At 41.9% G+C, this 21,446-nt stretch overlaps 2 protein-coding genes across 15 annotated transcripts in view; one reads left to right on the top strand and one right to left on the bottom strand.

The window, feature by feature from the left end:
* Nucleotides 1-21,446, top strand: part of LOC111243966 (platelet-activating factor acetylhydrolase 2, cytoplasmic-like) — a 55,150-nt gene that overhangs the window by 9,427 nt on the left and 24,277 nt on the right. The window contains exon 2 of one of the 8 annotated variants that reach the window (XM_086978558.1): nt 20,324-20,566. The exons of 5 other annotated variants lie outside the window; for them this stretch is intronic. The gene's annotated coding sequence lies outside the window, so the exon portion shown is untranslated. Of the gene's footprint in view, nt 1-9,227; nt 9,303-10,148; nt 10,290-20,323; nt 20,567-21,446 lie in introns of those variants that run through there. 2 more of the 8 variants (XM_086978559.1, XM_086978557.1) reach the window with 2 other exon arrangements.
* On the bottom strand, nt 1,646-12,797 carry LOC111243965 (engulfment and cell motility protein 1-like). 7 transcript variants are annotated; one of them, XM_086978553.1, is made up of 4 exons: nt 12,704-12,788; nt 5,081-6,650; nt 4,434-4,883; nt 1,646-4,034 (listed from the first exon to the last, which is right to left on the bottom strand). In XM_086978553.1, exons 1-4 carry the CDS (start codon nt 12,710-12,712, stop codon nt 4,000-4,002), a joined length of 2,064 nt encoding a protein of 687 aa, XP_086834679.1. In that variant the 5' UTR covers nt 12,713-12,788; the 3' UTR covers nt 1,646-3,999. The 7 variants fall into 7 exon arrangements, with proteins under 7 accessions (XP_086834679.1, XP_086834677.1, XP_022646152.1 ...); XM_086978551.1 differs by lacking the exon at nt 12,704-12,788 and adding exons at nt 7,104-7,152; nt 7,877-9,086 and having other exon boundaries at nt 1,646-4,883; XM_022790417.2 differs by having other exon boundaries at nt 1,646-4,883; nt 12,664-12,797.

Genomic DNA, 21,446 nt, shown 5'->3' with positions numbered 1-21,446 from the left:
TAAATATAGTCCACTCAAAATCTGAGAGGAACTCTGAAAGCGCTTATATCTGTGTCTCTATTTTTATGCTTTATCAATGCATGTATAAATGGATAAGCACATATTGAGTTAATATGATTTTTGGTTTTTTTTCAACTTCCGTAAACACATACAATGAAAAATGTATTTCCATAATATCACACTTACAGAATCGCGGATGGGAATAAGGGTATCGAACTTCTAAAAGATGAAGAATACGGCTTTCGTCATCTTCACCTTTTATAGTCGTGTACTATTATACACGCAGATGCCTGGATGCACAACTTCGATATCTGTTCGGTTGACTACGAATTTTCCATAATGAAATCAGTACGATGCTGTTCTCTACGAGCTGCAAAGTGATCTCACAGGAACAAACGGTCGGCAGTGATTTGGTGGACCAGCGACCAGCGCTCCCTGGGCTGCCACCACGGATAGCTGTACTGCATCGGAAATCCATTTCAGCTAGTTGGCTAGCTCATACCGTTGGGTCCCAGCACTTCTTTTGGTTTTTCTGCCATTGTTGGTGTTCAAATATCCACCGAACGGATGCTGGGCCTGCAGAGGCTTGATGCGGCCTGCGTATTTGCAAGAGTTAGTTTCTTTGAGAAGCAAACTTAGGAAAGACGACAGAGAACGCGGGGCAGGCTCATGTGATCACTGCTGTTTGACTCAAATGGGGGGTGAACGTCCTTTTTGTCATTCACCGACCGATCGTTTAGGTAAACGATTTTTTTCCATTGCCGCTGCTGCAGGTTTTCCCCAGCTTTCGTCTCCTCGTTCTTTTCTCGTTCCGGTCGCATGGTTTGCATTTAATTCCAATTGTTATTTGTGCTGTTCGCTTGAGCAAATTTCGCACTCGCCTACATTGACCGTACCAGAAAAGGGGCAAATCGGTGTGACGATGGAATTCCTTTTGGCCGAGTTGGTATGCTCCTGTTGTCTTTTCAATAAGGGAATGTCGACTGTGGATCTGGGAAATAATGTACTTATGTAGTCAGTTAAGACATGACAGTCCTATACGTTTTGTGCACTACATACTTTGGCCACATTGTGTACAAGCTAATCCAGGCAGGGGAGAAACTTTCTGCAGACATTTGTTCTTGCCGTAATGTTTTTGCTGCCGGAGCTATTGTCGTAGTTGTCGGATGTGTCGGTTCCAAGACGCGCCTTAGGATTTGTGCTAAGCTTATGATCTTCGATTTTTTTCTTCAAGGTCACGAAGCATAAAGTTTGTGAATTTTGATACAAAAGCGATCCATCCACGTTTCTGTTAGGACAGGCTAAACTAGTTAGGCTCCTATTGTTAGTATAAATAGATGCCCAAGCAAGCTGGGCTTGAACTTATGCTAGACCTGTGAGTGTATTTTTTTAAATTGCAAGAGCAATTAGTAAATAAATTATGCGTTAAGGCTTCATTTCAGTGATGGCTGTATGCCTCGTTTTTACGCCTAGTTGTAAAAGCGTATACTATTCTCTTCCGCACGATACACTTTCACTTCCGGAAGAAGCAGAGACGCACGCTCAAAAAACTTGACGCACTCAACTAAACTTTAGAAGCATCATGTCTGCTATTACGGTCAAACACAGCCCAAAATTATAAATTAAAAAAAAAATGCAATCAACATAGTCTACACTAGATTTTATTTTCAAGGTTATTTAAAAGTACCGTCGAGTCGCTTGAAAAAATCGAGGTTCTTCATTGCGAACCATAGACATATAGCACCATCATCATGATTATCCTCGACAGACTGGGCTATGTGGAGCTTATGAGACGTTTCAACCGTTACCAAATGTAGAATAAGAGCAAATATTACCGTGTTTATATTCTACATTTGATGCCAATCGTTACGAGTCGTGTATAGCCCATTCCGTAATGAATTTCCTATATATATATAGGGACATATATTTATGTCCCTATGGCCTATTGACGTTTGACATCGACCTGATTTTCGTGAGTCATCAGTGTTAGACGAGCTGCCGCGGCGGATATTCTTTCCAGTATCTAAAGCTGTTATGACAAACTTCATGCATGATAATTAACCAAATAAATTTTAGTAATAATAGTTACTCAAGCTATTTCTACACAATGGACGTAAGTTGCAGGCAGTATATAACAGTGTACACTTTTAGTAACGATAGATGAGTGGTGACACTTTTCAAGACAAGATTTCATAAAAAAAAAAAATAAATATTTGGGATATGGAGTAAACAGTCTTCATTTACAGTTATCGTACACTAGACAATATTGAGTTAGATCAACGTTGAATCATTTGATCCTGTCTTTTTCTCAGACATAGCGTATATGAATTATGTTTGTCTCATATAGAATAAGAATGCTGAAAATAGTATGATTAAAATACATAGTAGAAGCGCTGTAGTTACGTTGTGACCCTCTGCGCTACGCCATTCAGAGAAGGCTGGTTCCGCCCACATCGGACACAGGTACAAGCATCGATTATGGACTGCAATAGTTATTCTATCGTATTTTCCACATATACATTATAGTGTGAACGCCGAAGAATATCTTCACATTATCCTATTGTTTAAATTATTCTCTAATGGAATAAAGCTTACTAGCTGTGATGTACATAGTTTTTTTTTGAAGGCACATATTGATTTTTGCTTAAATAAACGTAAATGTCTTTTTTTTAATACAAATTTTCTACAGAACCTTTTCAGCCGATGAACAATAAGCTCAAGTAGTTCAACAGATGTCGGTCGAACTACTATTAGTCGGTTCTGACTAAAAGGAGTCTCTATACTCCGAAGTTTTCCGAAAGTCCGAAGCTTCTTTAACATTAAACCTAAAGCTAAAGATCACTAAAGCCCTTGTTCTTCATTCTCGCGGAAAAGTTGTATAGGTAAGCAAGCGTTTCGGCTATAGGCTTGAATCACGGGAAGACTGATTTGATTCCACCGCATAGCCAGTTGTGGTTCGTGGCCTTATGAAATACTCAATTTAGCGATATGCGTCAGGTGCACCTTGTAGGCGCAATACAGAAAGCTAGAAAAATTTTCCCCGGTGGGAAATTGACACTCTCGTTGCTTATCCATGCAGAGTCTTTCGAACGAAAGCATTCATTATAACAGTCGTTGTACCCGCAGAATATAACCATATGCCTACAACTTAAATTTGCTTCGTCTCAACAACGTAAGAAGCAGCCGAATGCACAATAAGATAAAAATGCATATATATTCATCATATTTTTTCTAACTTAGGTATTCGTACTTCTTAAGATACTTGAACTAGATGCGAACTATTAAAGTGCTTAGTAAATGTGTATGGCTGACAAATATTAAAATCGTCCTTCAATGTCATCGAACAGAAAAGCAACTCGAACCAGTCAAGTTCAACGGTTCATATCTATAAATAACGGTAACGATAACAGGTGACAGAATTTATTTCCATAAAAAAAAGAAAAATTTTAGAATCTCGCTAGAATCATAAGAAATACTCCATTTTGAAACCTCGACTTGTCTCAAAATCGATCACAGATCAAAACTTTTCATTAATCTACGAAACAGTCCCCGTTTTCACATTGGGACTTGCACTTATTTCCAGCTGGGTTTCGTTACCCTAACCCATGATGTAATGGCTCAAAACAAATCAAACAGCATTGTAACAGGCATTAGTTGAAAGCTTATACATACATGACCCATATAATAGGCATTTATTTATTTTTTTAATATTTATTTATTATTAATATTGAGCCACCGAACATCTATGTGCAACAGACTATTGTCCAAAAACCTTGGCGAAAGCCAAAGATGTCAACGCTAAAGCGTAAGCAATTTCTCCTCACTCGATCACCGTTGTCCCACCAGTGATTTACGGCGCTAGCTCGATTGAGGCCAGTGTCACGCCATTTTTATTGAAATTTAATTGGTGTTAGGAGTGCAGTATGTGAAACTTTAACGAGTTGGTATCGTTCACCGAACAGTGGGAAGCAGACGATTCTTGCATCGTATATATTCGCACTATCCAGTATAGGGCAATATCCAGTGACGGCAAACTGGAAAGAGGATCATAGTAAATTAGCCCAAATACAATGTCGTCGAGATTGGCAAAGAACGCATTTAATAAATTATTATTCAAATATTTGGCTATACGGTTGATCTGTAATCATCTTTAGGTCTATTTCGCGTACGGTTTAAGTTATATAATTCGCTGCGAATGGCGCGAAATCTCAATAGAACTTCGATTTTGTAATTCAACTTGTCCATGATTCATGCGTAAAATATTTGTACACCGTAATCTTGGTAGTTTTCTCGTGAAACAACTGCATCAGCAGTGATAATAACTACAGGCTTTCTGTCTACGAAACCTCTCTAATAACTTCCCTAAGAAGATCGAAAATCGTAATTGTCAGGGTTTGTGGGCACGGGCGGAGGTGACGCGGGCAGCTCGATACCTTCTAGTTCGAGAGTGGCAAGCTTCAGTTCTAAATCCATAAGTTCCTTGAAATCAGCCAGCGCTGATTTGCTCTCAAGGGACACTCCAATGAGTCCGTTGATCGCATCCCACAGGTCCTCAAACACTTCGGGATCTGTCGTTGCCACGTGAACGGGCGCTGTCTGGGTGGACATTATGGTTAGGGCAAAATCGTCCTTGCGGTAATGTATGCACTGTTTCATGGTGTCAACACGCAAAAGGGACTCAAGTGGAAGGGCCAACGTTTGATGGTCAATGATGACCCGCACCTGATGACGGTCATGAGAAAGCCTTACGGTGACGACTTTATTCTTCATTCGACTGCCCCGATCGCTGACCCGGGAAAAATCGAGGCCTTCTATAAGTTTAGCAATCTTCGACTCGCGCACTAATGACCAAATTTTGTCCTTTAGCTGGCTGGTCAGGAGCTCTGCAAAATCGAGACCGGGCCGTAGATTGTAATGACACTGCTATATTCATAAGGGGAACATTTATGCTAATAATTATTGATATATAATAATAATAATAATAATAATAATAATATTTATTATTATTATTGAAATAATGCAAGCATATAATTGTTATAGCTGGCACTTTCTTCAAATTTACTGTCTTCAATTTACCTACCTTGCCGTTTCACATCTTCACTGGTGAGCTGCTTCACTTCAAGACGCTGTGAGATTACAGGGTACGGCGCCGCATTCAGCGTCAACTGAAGCTGATCGAATGACCATGTGGCCATCTCATCATCGAGCGCAAAAGCTAACTGCTCGCGGACAATGGCAAACACCTTGAGTAGATCGCCTGAAACAGCCCTCATTTCGCGCCAAGTCTTTAAAACAAGTTTCAGCGTGAGGCAAAAGAATTCCTCGAGAAAGCAAGTTAAATCTGTGAAGAACATCCGTAGGAAGGCTTTGTTTCCTTCTGCTGGTGCATCTTCCAAACTTAGCATGTCGACAATCAGATCACTGAGCAGGATGGCGCTCTTAAGGAGTGGGCATATATACTCCAAAGGGACGATGCTGATCTCCTTCATCCAAGGGTATAGGACCATTGAATATTTCTGCTCAAAGTATTTGAGGCAATGTAAAGTAAGACCGTCAATATCGCGGACTGTGATCAGAAACTTCTCTCCTGGCCGCAGGACGTCTTCGTATTCTTCGGGTACTCCTCCAATGCGTTTTAATGCATCGATGTAGCGTCGACTTTGTGGGTCCCTCCAGCCGAGGTGGGTGCGAAGTACCGTCTCCATGAACGAGTTGAACTCATTGTTGTGGCTCATTTCACCTCGTTGGTTATACAGTGGTCCGTATTTATTTCTAAGGAGCTTCGTTTGGAACTGGAACAGCTGCTGACGAAAAGTCATGTCGTTTTCAGTAGAACCTTTAGGAAAGCAGTGGAGTAGTTTTTCAGAAAGGTTTTCGCTTACGTTGAGAATATCAGCGATTAACTTCTGGCAATGTTCTGTGTCGAGACAATCCATGAGGTTGTTCATAAGTATAATGAAATAGCGTGGGGTGCTTGTGTTACCATAAGCAATATTTTCCACGATACGACTGACCGGCAGGTGATCAAATACGTCGGAGGGCATCACTCGAGCCATGTGTCCCAACACAGACAGAGTTACGTCGAAATTGCCCCTGTACTGAGACAGCGGTGCCAACTCGGCGCAAAGTCGCTTGACGAATTCCAATGTAAAATGGTTAACATTTAAGGGACAAACGCTGAGAAACACCTTGATAATGCGAAGGGCTTTGTGCATCTGCGGCCCATTAAAGTGCCCTCCAGCAATAACCTTCACTAACGAATCAATGCCCTCAACAGCGACAAAGCGTTCAGCAAATTTCGGACAGTGGATAAGTAACTTAAGACTTTCCAACGCCTTAGCTTTATTAAACGATTCGAGGTCATTTTTTGCCGTTTGCGCAAGTAGAGTGGGACTTCGCATTAGCACGACGGTGTTACCCTCTTTAAGTATGTCGCGATTCTGTTCCGTCAAATAGAACAGTTTTCCGTCTTCTTCGTATGCGAAACGATATTCCGCAGGCTCGACGTCGATCCGTTGGCAGATGGGCAGTACCTGTGTCTTTATTGGCAGATCTGGCTGAACCATGTAGAAGAGCTTATCGAATTCTGGCCGATGTGGTACTTTCACCCTAACCTTGAAGCTCATCATGGATTGTCGAGAATTACCAAACTGGAAACAACAATTAGAATAGAGGAATAGTAAAGCTAAATAATAAAATTGGTCAAACAGTTATAGCATTTTACTCCACAGCCACTCTGGTGGCACTGTTATCAATTATTGCTTTGTAATTAATATCTAATTATTCTACTGGGCCGAGCTTAAAGCCAACTTATCATCGCAGAAAATAATCTAACGTTGAAATAGCTGGGGATTTTTTAGATTGTCTTAGTAGATTTCTTACTACATTGAACTGTTTTTACAAATAAAAAAATCTGCTTAGTACCTTATAATACCAAGTCATTTCTCACAAATTGATTATTATTTTAAATCTGGTAAAAACGGTAGTTACCGTTAGATCATATTTAGTATTAAAATTGACATAAAAGGCTCATTTTATGTGACTCAGCAGAACTCTACAGACCCCGTAGCGAACACATTGTACGATCTGATTTGTATACTAACATTTATAGAGCCAACTTTTTTATCGTCAATTTTTTCCTGTTGTTGCTGTCTGCTTGCACGATGATATTTGCAAATAGGCAAAAGGGTGGTCGGTCACAGGGAACGGGTAACAACCTCTGTTAGGTGTTTCGCATGCTCTTCGTATCTTTTCATGAAACCTGCACTATTTTTGACGTTGAGCCTCCCTATTGCCCCATAAAAGATAGAGTCAATCGAAATCAACGAACCTTTATACGAGTTTGTTACAATGAATAGTTAAGGGCGTAACTTGGACTGTTTATTCGTATTTGCACAAACAATTTTGTACGAGAAAGTTATAGTCGTGAGCGGGGACAAAAGACGTTTAATAGGAACTCTAACGACCTTGCTAGTGAATTGCATACACATGAATACTAAATATAATTTCTCCGTGTCGTCGTGCATTAAATGACGACTTAACGTTGGATCTACGCCAATAGACAAAGACCAATTGCATTCTGTAGGCCTCGTACAAACCATGAATGGTTTCTGTAGGCCATAGCAAAAACTCTTCAGAGTTCTAAGGCACTTCTGAGAAAAAGTCACACGCGTCAGAGAATTGAATCTAACCGATAACTATCAATAAGGTGTTCTATGGCTTCGGTGTCAGCCTACGAATGGTGCTTTGGGGCAAACTGACGAGAAACAAAGGCCAGATTTGGGGGAAAGAAGGGATCCTGTTCAGACAAAGCCCACGGCGCAGTAACATGAAAGCCCCAACTATTTCTACCCCCAATATAGTAAATAATACGAACCGAAAACACTATAGTAAATCTCGGTCTGACCACGACTCCATTGGGTATCACAGTTTCTGACGTATCTAGAATTTGGGCTATTGCTGACAGCAGCAACGGTCAGCTAAGCTTTACCATTTATCTTGTCTGATGACCTACACTTTTACTCGTTAACCATAGACATTGCACCGAAACTAACAGCCAACTCAACTGTTACCAGTTAACACATCTGGGCAGGTTCATTAACACAAATACACTCTTCTTGTTTTTCCAGAACTGATGAACACGATCTTCATCTTTTTTTTAAGTGTTAAATTGTTGAGCTTCCGCCACTCGCGAATCAATCACAGTCTCGCGTTTGGCACTGCCGGCGCAGACACCTGCTAGCACCAGTCACCTCAGTTTTTCAAACAGCCAAGTCTCCTATCATCGGTAATGTGGTTCTACCACTGTAATGCAAAGGACAGCCAGTGAATGTCCATAAACCTCTTTCGCGTCGTTGAATAGCCCCTGATGAACGTGTGCTCAGATACTATAGGCAAGTCCGCAGGCTGACTGCGGTGGTCCCATTAGTTCAAGCAAAGTTTGTCCTGGAGGACCTTCCTAATAGGTGCCAAGGAGAAGCAGTAGGAGCGATTAAGACTTGACATCAATACTTATCGATATCTATCGCATATTCAGCGATGTCTCCGCATCCGGCTACAGTGAGATATACAGTAGGTTGTCACCTGTCATTATCGCTATGCTCCAGCTTCAGCTGTGCGTACTTCCGTGAAGGCTCTCTAGAGGACGCCTGTGACAGCGAAGGGCAAATGTACGTTTACAAATGACGATGTGGTATTTTTGGCTTATCCACGGCTAGTGCTGCCATCAGTATGCTTGCTTGGAACAACTGTCGCCTTTAGAGATCGCTTTGCTCAATCACTCCAGCGATAACGTCCTTTGTCACCTTTTGACAGCACCACTGATTCGAAAAGCTGAACAAATCGCAACGACAGCGTCCAGTGACGACTGTGAGATGTAACAAGGTAGACGAATCAAAATATGTGCATCTACAAGTAGGTCGGGACCAGATGATTTTCCAGGGGAAAACTCCAAGAGATCCGGATGAAAGATTTCGACGTACGCATTCCTGTACATGCACCAGATCTTTTAGCCGCTGTAGGGTTAAGAATTTACGGAACAGCCTACCTCGCTAGCACCGTAATCTCTCCAGATGTTGACTTGGTGGTTAACTGTCTTAGCTTGTTTATAATGGAAAATTTTTTCCGACGATCGATTGTCTCGCGATTCGCTCTTTCCCGTCGTAGCGGCTTCTGCACTTGTAGTAGCTCTCCTCTCAAATTATTATGGCTAGCCACCATTTATAGCACCCCCTAGAAGCAAAGTGGCGCCAGCATCAGCCGCCGCGTGGCTTGGATGACTACTCCCAAACCATACTCGAATGGTACGATGCCATCATAGGAAATCACCATAAACTCTGCATCTGGTTTAATTCGGTCGTTTGCCCTGAGGACGCTAATACGTGCGCTTTTCGGGAACGTGTACCAGTGAGCTTATGGGCAAGCAATTCAGTCAGCGATATTGCCTGAAGTGGCTAAAGGACTAGACCGTATTAGATAGCTCATCAAGGTGCTCGATTCATTAAGACAGATTGGAAAGACTTTGCCGGCGCTCTAGCGGCCTGATCTGTGTACGTCGGGTGACGTACGCACAAAGGTTGTTCTAGACAAGAAATGGATGTTTGGCAAAAGTCGAACGACAAGTAAATGGTCACTAAGGCTGGCTGGATTGTGAGACGGCTGGGGGAAGCTGTAAATAGTGTAAAAGCTTTCGTTTACTATCGTCTACCATTATTGAAGACACTCATAATAGCAACGAGGCGAGAGGAAGAGTAAAGGAAACGCTAGTATAGAGCGTATAGGTAAAAACGCCGTAACCGTCAGCATCACTATTGGCAGGATAGGACCTTCGATCGATGATCACAGAACGCAGGAATTGAAAAAAATGAATGTTCAATGTGTAAATGGTAACACGGTGATATATTGTGTGGATTTTAGGTGAACTTCGTTTCTGGTTGTGTGCTGAAATTATGCGCATACACTTGTCCAGATCGTGCGTCGGGCATAAAATTGTTATGGCTTGTCGATAGAATTATATAGAAGAGAGGAGTGGTTAGCCAAAGGATTGCGATATGTGTGTCCTTAGCGAGGAAGGATGTTCTGTAGTTTTTTTTTTGCAAATCACATTTTGTTCCGTTCTTGGCCTACGTGCAGCGACGTGTTTGTGGATGGATTTAGTAGTCCAGTAGGAGTAAAAGAAAACCTGCTTGTTTATCCTGGGTACATGTAGTTTCCACCCTGTGTCTGAAAAAGTGATCTGCCATCTGTGAACTTACTTTGGTACACGTAATAGTATCCGGCAGGTCGACAAGGTGAGCAAAAACTAGCACCGTATCAACACAAAACAACCGCCATTGCGACTGGAGTATGATCACAGCATCGAACGCCGATCAATTTCTGCCCCCGTTCGGACCCATGCACAGTTTTTCAGAAGTCATTCAATACCGATACTAGAGGCCTATCGACAAAACTGGGAAGACGAAGAAAGGTCGAAAAATTTAACTCCAATGGCTCATGTCGTCAGTTGTAGCTGGCAGCTCGGCGCTAGTTTCGGCCGACAATGTTGTCGATACGGTTTAGCGGTCTAGACTGTCTCGTATCGCCTAACCGTTTTGATAGAGATTACCACTATGGCGGCGACGGCGACGGCGGCGGCAGTTTATACTGTCTCGATTACTCCTGTCGGCTTATAGACGCACTCCATTTACTTTGCTTAGTCATTTAAATGTAATCACTGTTAGTCAAAGCTTGACCGAAAAACAGCATCGCTGTATTGGGTAAACGTCAATCAGTGCGGACTGCAGAGCGTAACAATAAGCGTTGACGCAAATGACACGATACGCGAACAATTTCTGACCACAGGGGTAGCGTCAACGAAGGGCGGGCGTACGGGCGTTCGTCAAGCCGATTGCTATGTTGTTATAGTGGTCAAAATCGCTATTGCTGGATTGGTTTTTGTGCTTGGGCAATTCGTATGTGAAGGAGCAACTCCCATCGATAAGATGGGCTTTTGTCGGGAGCTTATAGATAGCCACGAGCTGGTCGTTGGCAGCGGAGTGATCGCGCATATGTGAACGTTGTGAGCGGTGTTTGAGTCATAGCCGCATGGATATTTCAAAAAGAGTTATCCCTTTTCCTTCCAAAGATCCTTGCTTTCCTTTTAGACACATAGCGACGTTTTGTCATCTCGCCGTCGGTCTCTGAACGATGTCTGTATTGCGAATATAATTAAAAATAGGGCCATAGCATAAAGAGGATCACGTAAGAATAAATAACGAGCAGGAAGCATAATAGGATTTACATTGATCAAACATAACTGTGTAATGAGCCGAAATTTAGAACTCGTTGTGGAAAAAATCAGTGTCTCATATATAGGGTATTGAACTTCTTAGCCTATTGTGCGTGAGTCCGTCATCTCTATCCATTGCGACAGTCTTCTACCTTATACTTTTTATCGGCAGTACTAACAAAATACAATAGTAGCCATTAAGTGATTATGACTCAGTTGCAAGGGCTGAGTTTGTCGTTGTGTCGCGCTCGCGAGCGAGCAAACATACATATACCTATATATTTTTACATGTTCAAGCAGTGACATAATCAATGTCTTGATCAATTTGGGCTAGTAAGTTCCGTTGTACAGAAGGTCAAACGTATTATGACTCATGATACTCGTTTGAAGAACTGTCATATTCTTGTATAGATAGCTGAAAAATCTCCCTTCGATGCACTATCGTCCTCTCGTGACGCACCTTTCTACTGGTTCTGATTCTATTATAGATTTAGGTTAGCATCACAGCCAGAAGTAAGCGCCTTGCGGCGAAATTCCACTATGAAAAAAGCTTGAACTTTATATCGTGATAAAACTGTAACAAACAGGTGACCCTTTATTACACTTCATCAATTAAGAGTATGAAAAAAAAACATATGATAATAATATCATAATTGGCGCTTTGATCTATTCAAGTAAGCTGTATAGTATGTTGCACGTCGTGTGAAAGCAAATACCTAGCGTGTCGAAACTTTCTTTTCGCTCCGAAGCAGCCGATCAGTCTGGTATTCTGTCAGCGTCAGATATCCCACTGCATCTATTACTAGTCCCTCATTACAAACTCATAGTAGTATAATAGCTTTGCTTTTTTAACGCACAATATAAATTTTTATCATTGTTTTTTCGCTAGGTTACCAGTACACCAAAATCCGCCTATATTGTTAAAAGATACTACTTTGAAGTCAGAGCATGGGTTCTGCTTTCGTCAGGCTGCCTTTCCTCATTACACGTATCACATCACGATCACGCAGAGCAAATTATATCAAGGGCCATCATTACCACGTCTTTTTCCAATCACATTATCCTATACGTTTTTCTTCGCCACCAGGGATATCACATCATGTAGCTTATTATCATGCCGCGAGATATTTCAACTGTTACTCCCTCACTTCTTTCTGTTATGACGCTCCGTCTGCTTCTATTAAAACGCACTAGTACGCGTAGAGTGTCGCGCGGATCTCGCTGGCCAAACGCCAACTTGCCTGTGTCATCGAGTTCCGCTAGCACGGAACGCTAAATTCGCTGTCGTTATTAGTATTATAAAATAACATTTAGCGCAGAGCTGACACCAGGAAAGCTGAACACTGCTCTGGAAAAAGCTAGATAAACGATCTTATATCTCTGTTTGGGTAGTTTACCTGCCATCAATCGACCATTATGTCTGTTACGTTAACGCACCGATGCCATGACGGGCACTAGTCCTGCCGGACGACTTCATGTCAATACGAAACACCGGTTCATTCCATGTGTACTCTATACGTACTTACTGTGCAGACGGCCTCTCTCCAAAAGCTTGACTCCTGTATTTATTTGTCTGTCGCTGGCGCCCTCGCCGTCCAGCGTCTACTTGTATGACTGTATCTACACGGCCACTGCCCTAGAGCCTGAACGTTCAACTTCGACGGTTGTCGCCGGATCTTTCGTTTGCTGGGCCAACAATGTTTGCACCTTTTCCGTAATGTAAGTAAGGAGACTGTGCAAAAAGGCGTATTGTATAAATTATACATATATAAACGATATATAATATTATTACCCGCCGTATCCGTACTTCGTACTCTCATCTCCAGGACACACGATATTCTAATTCTGTAAAGATTCGGCCTGGCACGCTATGAATCTGTTTTACACATCACCGTATTGAACGCCGTTAAAACGCAGCATCCCATCAATAGTCTGCCTTGTATGCGAAATCGTCAGGCGGACTTTGCGCCGTTAATACTCCCATGGGACTGCAAGTGTATTGGGCGATCTGGCGTAGACGTTACTGTACAGCACAGTAACCTAAGGCTCTTGGACAAACTAACTACCCGATCCTGCTTGTGTCCAACGCTGGTATCGAATCGCATCCTGCTGCTCTATGGTCCCCGCTAGGGCCAGCGGGACATACGTAAGCCGAGCGAATCGTTTACCACTGTCAAACACAACCGGCCAAGAATCGGAACGCCGCCTTCAGCAATCGTTACTGCTAATGTTGTTGTTGCCGGGTGGCAGAGACGTGTGTCAAGTGGCAGCAGTCGCGAGCTGACGCGCGTCTATTGACGCAAAACGACTGGCGTTTCTCTACATTTCTCTTTCTCTATCCAAGAGCGTCATCGGCGATGGCCGCTGTTGACACTGCTTAGGGACTAAGATAACAAAAACGAGCGAGGGTCAAACAGATAGTAACGGTGCGCCTAAAACATACGGAAACAACCGTACAGGAGACGAACGCGCAGCGTTACTGAGCATGGGCAGCCTGACAGAACACAGATGAGTATTCGTATGTGTGTATTACTCAGGAGCAATCGGCGCAAACATACGAGCAGGTGACTATGAGGAAGTGGCAATATCCCAGTAAATATGTGGATATCAAAATTATTGAGAATGCGATGACTTGTTGTTATTTGCTTTGTTTCTAGCAGACCGGCCCAAGTGTAAACAATGGCGTAGGAGACAAAGCAAATCAAAAGCAAACTTACACTGAGTTTTAAGCTCAGCTAGTATTGCAGCATATCTCTATAGTCACCGCCAACGACCCTTCTCCAATCTACTTCAGCGGATGGTCGAATTAAGCGCCACCACGTCTCGCTTCTCTTTCGCTTTGTTTCGAATGCGCGCATCATCAGCCGGCCACACGAACGGACGGTGATGCATAGAGCGTCATCGCATAACATGGTTGATGACAGCTAGTCGAGAGCAGAGTCTGCAAAACCGACGATGATACCATGACAGAAGGAAAAAAACAACAAACACGGTGTGTTTGAACCTTATTGCGTCAGGTAGTTCGGTAGAGGCGCGCAAGCGCTGTAGTCGTTGGGCGAAGCAACAAGGGAACAAATTCGAAACGTCTATGGTAGATTTGACCATCGAAAAGCAGACTGCTCAAGGAAGCCCGAACAATATATATAAAGGATAATTATAAAGTAAAAATATATTAAAATAAAGTAATAATTATAAAGGACAACGAAGAACAGGATGCAAACATGCGGCTTGCAGATGAAACTGTAAAGTAAAGATAAGCAGGTTGCGTCGATCGCACATGGGAAAGCACATGATCGGAAACGGACCGTAACTAAGTAATGGGTTGATTTGGGATGTTCTATGAAGCGGCGTTATAGATGGCTAGAGAAATTAAGAAATTGACCGGAAAGTATGAGTAACGCAAGGGAAAATGGCCAGTGGGTAACTGTGTCGACTTAGAAGAGTACAGCTAACGAGTGGAGGCGATAACGGCGATAATGGAGGGGTTCGACATTTTCCGCATGTAGAAGGACCCAAGGGAGAGTATGGTGCGTTATCAAAACATCAATTAGTATTGCGCTGTTTCAAACAGTGGATTTTACTTGTAGTTAACAGCTGTTACTTGTGCTGTTGTTGTTGGTACCGTTGTTGTGATAGAGGTTCCAAATTGTCCTCCGTAAGACGGTACAGTAGAAACGTGGTTGCCTGCTAAGCTTAGGGACACGTGAGAAGATCGGCGTTCAAGGCACAGATACAATTAATTGTAAATATTGCCAGCTGATTATTTCTTAAATTGGGTGCAACAATATAACTTCACGGGTGATTACTTATCACCGCTCTCGAACATGAAAGAAGTGCATCTTAACGGTAGTAATAGCAATATCACTAAGGGTTTCATTTTAGCTTCTGTCCACTTTGCTTCTTTTGCTCTTAACACTGAAAGATATGCTAAATCTAACTGCCATAGTTGTTTTCAACATAAGATCAAGTTCCGCTAGGATGTGCTATGTCTTGTCGCTCCAGCTCATAGTTAAGGGTCTAATATTTCCAAAGTCATAAAAATGGCAACTGGGGGAAATAACAAGATGCCCATAAGGTAAATTTACTATCGATTTAATACGAGTTCGTATTAAGTCGATAGTATTGGCGTACGGTATTTCTAGTATCTTGTATTCATTGTATAAGCCGGACCCAGGATGTACACATATATGAATTTTGTTCATACCAGGATTTCCGCTATTAGAAGCTAGACCTTAAATTATAAGGGTATAAGGGCTTATTACTGAGAGCTTGCTTTACAGCCACAACAGGGACGATTCCTAAATCACTTTTCAGCCAGATTTACCTTTTATCTAAGAATTTTTATGCCCCATTTTTGTTTTTATTTTATAGTTAGGCACAAACAAACGACCCCTATCCAATGTAGACGGTGGTGGCCTAATAAACTAATACAAGATATATCGCATAGCAATTCCAGTAAAAATAAATATATTCTACAGTGTCGTTTAAACGGGAAACTACAGCACAACTCGTTAGTAAGCCTTCTTTAACTTAGTACTTATTATGGCAGGCTTATATCAATCCAGATATTGATTAAAACAAGTCAAATGATGCTCTTCATTTCCATAACAAGCAGCCCCGCGAATCATTCTCGTAGAGTCTCGTAGGTGACAGGCACAATTCATAACAAGACAGATCTTAGCCGTCCACCGTCCATCACAATCGTTGCATGACCGCGCTTGTCAATAACATTTAAATGGACAAGTATCATGATGCACGTCTATTTTACCTGATCCTTCTCGCTTTTTTCCAGTGGCGACCTCTCTCTCTCTCTCTCTCTCTCTCTCTCTCTCTCCCCCTATGCAACCGCGTCTCCATCTTCCTATTGTAGAGATTCCTCGCCATGTCTTTTTCTTGCACCTACTGAGTTACGCGTGCACGTCTGATTCCTGTATTTCTTTCATTCTTCCTAGCGGCAGTAATTCTCATATTACTTTCCCTGTTACATCTTCCTCTCGTCATGGCTAAAAACCGCTTCCCCGTGCAACGGAATCCCCAATGGTGACGCGAGTCCTGCCAACGCCGGCTGTGCGCTAGGCCTCATTATAAACAACGACAGGCCGTCTTGCGGTATCTGCTTCTACCTACGATGCTTCGAAATTTCTTTGGGGCATTTCCCGCCCTGCCATCGTAATCTTCTGTGTTTTTTCCTTCGCGGTTGAAGTTTGTGTGTAACAATTTATTTGCTCGGCTCTGCTCGCAGATCCCCTTGGTATTCCAATGCAATTCCTTCTAAATGAAAAACTCCCTCGTTTCACTTGCAGTGCAGCAAGGCCAAAAGCACCGTCGACATCTTTCGCCCTGATGTTAATTCAAAGTGAAGTTCCAGTCCTGGCAACTGGACTAGACCCGCTCGTTTTGCTATTACTATGCAACGATTTACTGCTTCAGAATGTAGGTGGATGCTCTTGCGTAAACTGTGCGAATCCAACGGTAGTTTCGGGGAAAACCGATCATGCATTGTAGGAGACTTCTGGATCCTGTAAACGTCTCCTTTTTTTCGCCCCACCGTCATATGTACCGGCCACTTTTACCCTCCCCCCCCCCCGCGCTGTTCTCTTAGCTCTGTTACTCGTCCGCGGTCGCCGCTTATAGAATGCTTGAAGCGTGCCTTGTCTACGAAAGCGGCAGGCAGGTTTCGAGCAAGGGCATCCCTTTAGTAGCAACAGCAGCGGCGGATACCTTGTGTGGAGAGATGTAATATCTTTAAATACGCGCATAAAAGGACGTGTGTGGGGCATCATTTGGGTTGAGTGGATGTGTGTTGCTTTCGACTGCGTATGCATGTTAGGTATGTGACATCCTGCCTCGCGCCCATGCCGTGCATACGTTCATATCAAGCGCAAAGTGAAGCAGTGGGGCGAGCAAGGAAGGCAAGGGTACTTTAACGCAGAAGCTGCGCGACCAAAAAACTCAGAAAGACGTTGCTAGAGTATCACAGGCGCCAACGCTAAACAAGAGATACCCATTCCGGGCCTTGCCTAATAGAGTCAGCAACAGTTCTTTTTAAAACGGCTAACTGCGAACAAAAGCGGTGGCCTTGTGGTCATGAGCCTTGCGGTCATGAGCCTTGCACACTGATGTTGACTTCCTCCGAAGGCCTTTCATATGACATCATGTAAGCCTACAGGTATAGTGGGCACGTATATGCCGTTTTAGAAGATTACTACTTAAATTCACTATTTCTGTCATATCCTATATATTGCTGAGAATCAGCATGGTCAAATATAGCAAAACCATGAGGTGAAAGATATTTGAGGGAATTCCTTGGGTTAATAGACGATACCAAAATATCAAATACATGAACCTATAAACTGAAACATCTTTGCTTGGTCGAATACTATACATGTCATGCCCACGCGCGATAAACCTATACATTTTTACATAGAGATTATTCTAGCCAATATAATATTTTAGTATCTACAATTGAATATATGGTCTACCGCTATGTAATACTATGTGACGTTAATTATGGCTTCATAAAAATAAGCTTCTTCATCATAATTTAATGTCTCTGCGTTGGATTTTAGCTAGGACGACAGTATATTATCGAAGAATAATGAACGTGTTTTTAATTTAATAAGATAATATTTCTTTGTTTAGGTTCAACAAATCAAAGAACAAATATTTCTAAGGATATGCGACTTTAAATTCTACCGGGCTTAATTAGTATATCGGTACCAGTGTGTATTCAGCTAGCTAGATACGAACTAGCCATCAAATTGCAACTCTATCGTATGTACAACCACCGGGATACTGCGATCAGTACTTATATAGCCAAATTATAACGTCAACAACCCAGCACAAATAACATATAGTATACGAATTTCCTAGCCGTGACATACCTGATGATCCCGGAACGGGCCTGTAAGTGGGGTGTCCTCAACGAAAAAAGCATAAATTAATTTATCTAACCCACTTATCGTATAGCATAAGTAAACTATAAGTAATGTTTTTTATTCAAATCGAAATACTTGGCCGTAAGTATCGATAGAGGCGGACGAGTTGCTACTCATGTACGAAGCGAAACTCTTTGCCGTTTATAACGGTATAGGTTTCATAACAGAGAGGATTGTTTCTAAATTAAATTTGATTCGATCTTCGCTAAACACAGACTTAGCTGACTAGACGACAGTACGTTCAAGATGGAAGCTGACGTTAAATCGGATCTCTGAGTAGAAGCTCAGGTAGGCTATAGGCGTCAGAACTTTTCCTGCGGCTTTGTTCGCAGGTATATTTGTTATGAAGCCGAACAGTGGCATCAAACTCAACAACTGGCCAGAAGCAAAATCGTACAAGAAGAAAAGGGGTCTTTGCAAAGATAAAGGGCGGGGCAACTGACCAACCAAAGTGAGGAATACAAATTAACAAAATTAGAAATGTAAATTATTCCCTGATGAAATCCAATGGGCAGGCAGAGAAATGCACACGAGACGCTAGGGTGGCGAAAAGCCGGACGTCATGGAAGATTAACACGCGACTAATGAAAGCACAAATCCACAAGCCATTTACGTGAATTTTAGATTACAATTAGATTAGTAAGGACGATAATCTAAAGATCCAACGATTGTTGATATGGTAGCGAAAATACTACCATGATATATTTTTTTATAAAAATGACGTCTTTAAATATAGACATCGGCGCAATAATTGTTTTAGGGACTGACTGTGCAACCTAGGCGGGCAACATCTGGATAGATGATCCTTTGATATTGCGGCGATCTTATCTGGTCTGATCCGAAAAAAAGATCCGATACACGCTCAAATATTCCAGCGTAAACCAAGCATGACTTTCAAATAACACGGCTGTAACCACTAATGGATCAGTGTGTTTCAAAATAGGCTTACATGATATCTTTTTTTCCTATTTTCTATTACGGGTGTAGTTGTCGGTCACGTAAGGTACTGAATAATACTAATCACTATTTAGAAGAATATGAAGCGCGACCTGTTTACGGTGATGCAGGGCTGAAGAAATATTCTCTTGATATCAAGGAACTACTTTAACAGCTTCAGCGAACAGAGTATTTTGCACCGAATTCGTTGATCACAGGGTATGAATGTATTGACAAGGTTCAGAATAATCAGGAAGTATAGCTAGATTATTTAGTTTCGATTTCTAACTGAATTACCTTTGACTTTCTCTTTTAACATAATTATTCGTTAACTGAATAAATCCTCAGCTTGGCTTGACATTTATTTTGATCTCGACCTTCGTACAGGAGAAAAGAAGTACATGCTTTTTTAACTATCAACTACTTCATACGGATGTCTTGAGTTTCTTCATCACAGTATTGTCTACCTATTTCAGAGGCACCTATACGATTATCAGCATACTAACGAAATCTCGTAGTTTTCTTTTTACTGATTTGAGTAAATTACGCTATTGCTCAAATACGTTATACCCATTCAACAGTAATAACCCCATTTTCCTGCTCACTGCACAAGTCTATTACATTTTATTTGTAAGATTATCAAGTCCAAGAGGTTATATAATAATGACACGAATTGTGTGCACATAATTTGAAATTGTTCGATTGTGCAAGTCTTGAGGCCTGTTTGAACTGGCCTGCACTCACCAGCCTGTTCAGGATCCAGCTTTCAATGCTATGTGGCGTTCGATTCGGTATTGAATTCCGTTCTTAATGAAGAATGGTCGACGGTAGTCGAAAACCGCAAAGTGTCTGGTATGGGGGGCGCTCCAATCGCATTTGAAGTGCAGGAAGTAAACCGAAAAGAACGAACGGAATGACGTTTGCCGCTGGAAAAAATTCAATTAGAGGCCGCGATTGTAGGTACTATATAATGATACAAAAACTTAAAGCAGCGGCTTGGAGTTCGAAATAACGTTGCTGGTTCGACCGCGGGCAAAATCTCGACACACGCAGCGTGCGGTTCCTGCCTGCGAAGTAGATAGCTCGTCGTTAAAAAGTCCTTTTGAAATTAACACGAACGACGGTTAGTTATAGAGCCACTTTTCTGGATTCATACCACGATGACTACGTTCGCGATTTTCAGACATCTTCAACGTACTGCTATTCATTGGAACGGTCAAGACGAATTTTCTGACACTGGCAAAGGCAAAACAACGTAAACGTAAGGCGCGTCGGTCCAAGTCCAGCTTGACAACACATGTGATTCCAATCGCGATGCATCGCCGCGGAGTGCGTCGACTAAACAGGAATAAAGAAAAAGAGTTAATCCACACTGCATTATACTCTCAAAAAGACCTTTCTTCTTCGACTACACCTATTGTATGTGGTAGGTTGTGAAAAGAATTCACGCTACGAACTATACTTGACACGTCGAAATAGGCCAGGAGGTATTATGCCACGAGTGAGATTCTGTCCGACTCGTTTTCAAGAGGACCGAAATGGTACTAATGGCATCGTAAGACTAACCTCGAATCTATTGCTATAGATAACCATTTTGATAGACGCTGTCATATTGTGTTTAGATCAGAAATCAAACAATACATCCCTTAAGCAAAACCAAATAGTAAACCCCTGCAAGTCAATTTTTTTTTAAATCAGATCATATAATTTGCAAGCGCGGAGTTTCGATCAGCCCAAAATAATAATCAACTTTTGTAAATAGATAATAAATATATTTGGATAATATCTGAATGGATTCGCGAGAATAATGCTCCTGCTGATCATATACGCATTGGGGCTTTAGGTGTTGCAGGAAATAAATCACTTATTGCCATGTTTTTATACACCTGCGCCGTAACCACTGTGAATCACACCTTCGATGCAACAGGGGTACAATTGAAGTTAAATCGAACACCTGCCTCAGAAAAAATACAAAAATTAATTAAAAACACACAATTACAAAATGGAGGACGTATCTCTCTAGAATTGCAGGTGCGGAAGTACGATTATTGAGTAATTGGTTATATGTTTTTGACGTTTATTACTAATTATTACGAGCGTATTTCCGTAAAACTCCAAACAGTTGATTGCGAAATATTCCTGAAGCTGCTACTGCTCTACTTCGTGCTAACATGTTTGTAACTGCAAATGGAACATATTGGTCCGAGAAACGCTGTCAATACTTGGCTCATATGTATACATATATACTGCTTCGGCCAACCGATACACAGTTTTTTTCTGAACTAAATTTACGCTGTTTTTTTCGT

Source organism: Varroa destructor, unplaced genomic scaffold (assembly GCF_002443255.2).
Source record: "Varroa destructor unplaced genomic scaffold, Vdes_3.0 BEIS01000002.1, whole genome shotgun sequence".
NCBI classification, from domain to species: Eukaryota; Metazoa; Arthropoda; class Arachnida; order Mesostigmata; family Varroidae; genus Varroa; species Varroa destructor.
Note: the sequence above shows the minus strand (reverse complement) of the source record. Positions and strands in the feature narration are given on the sequence as shown.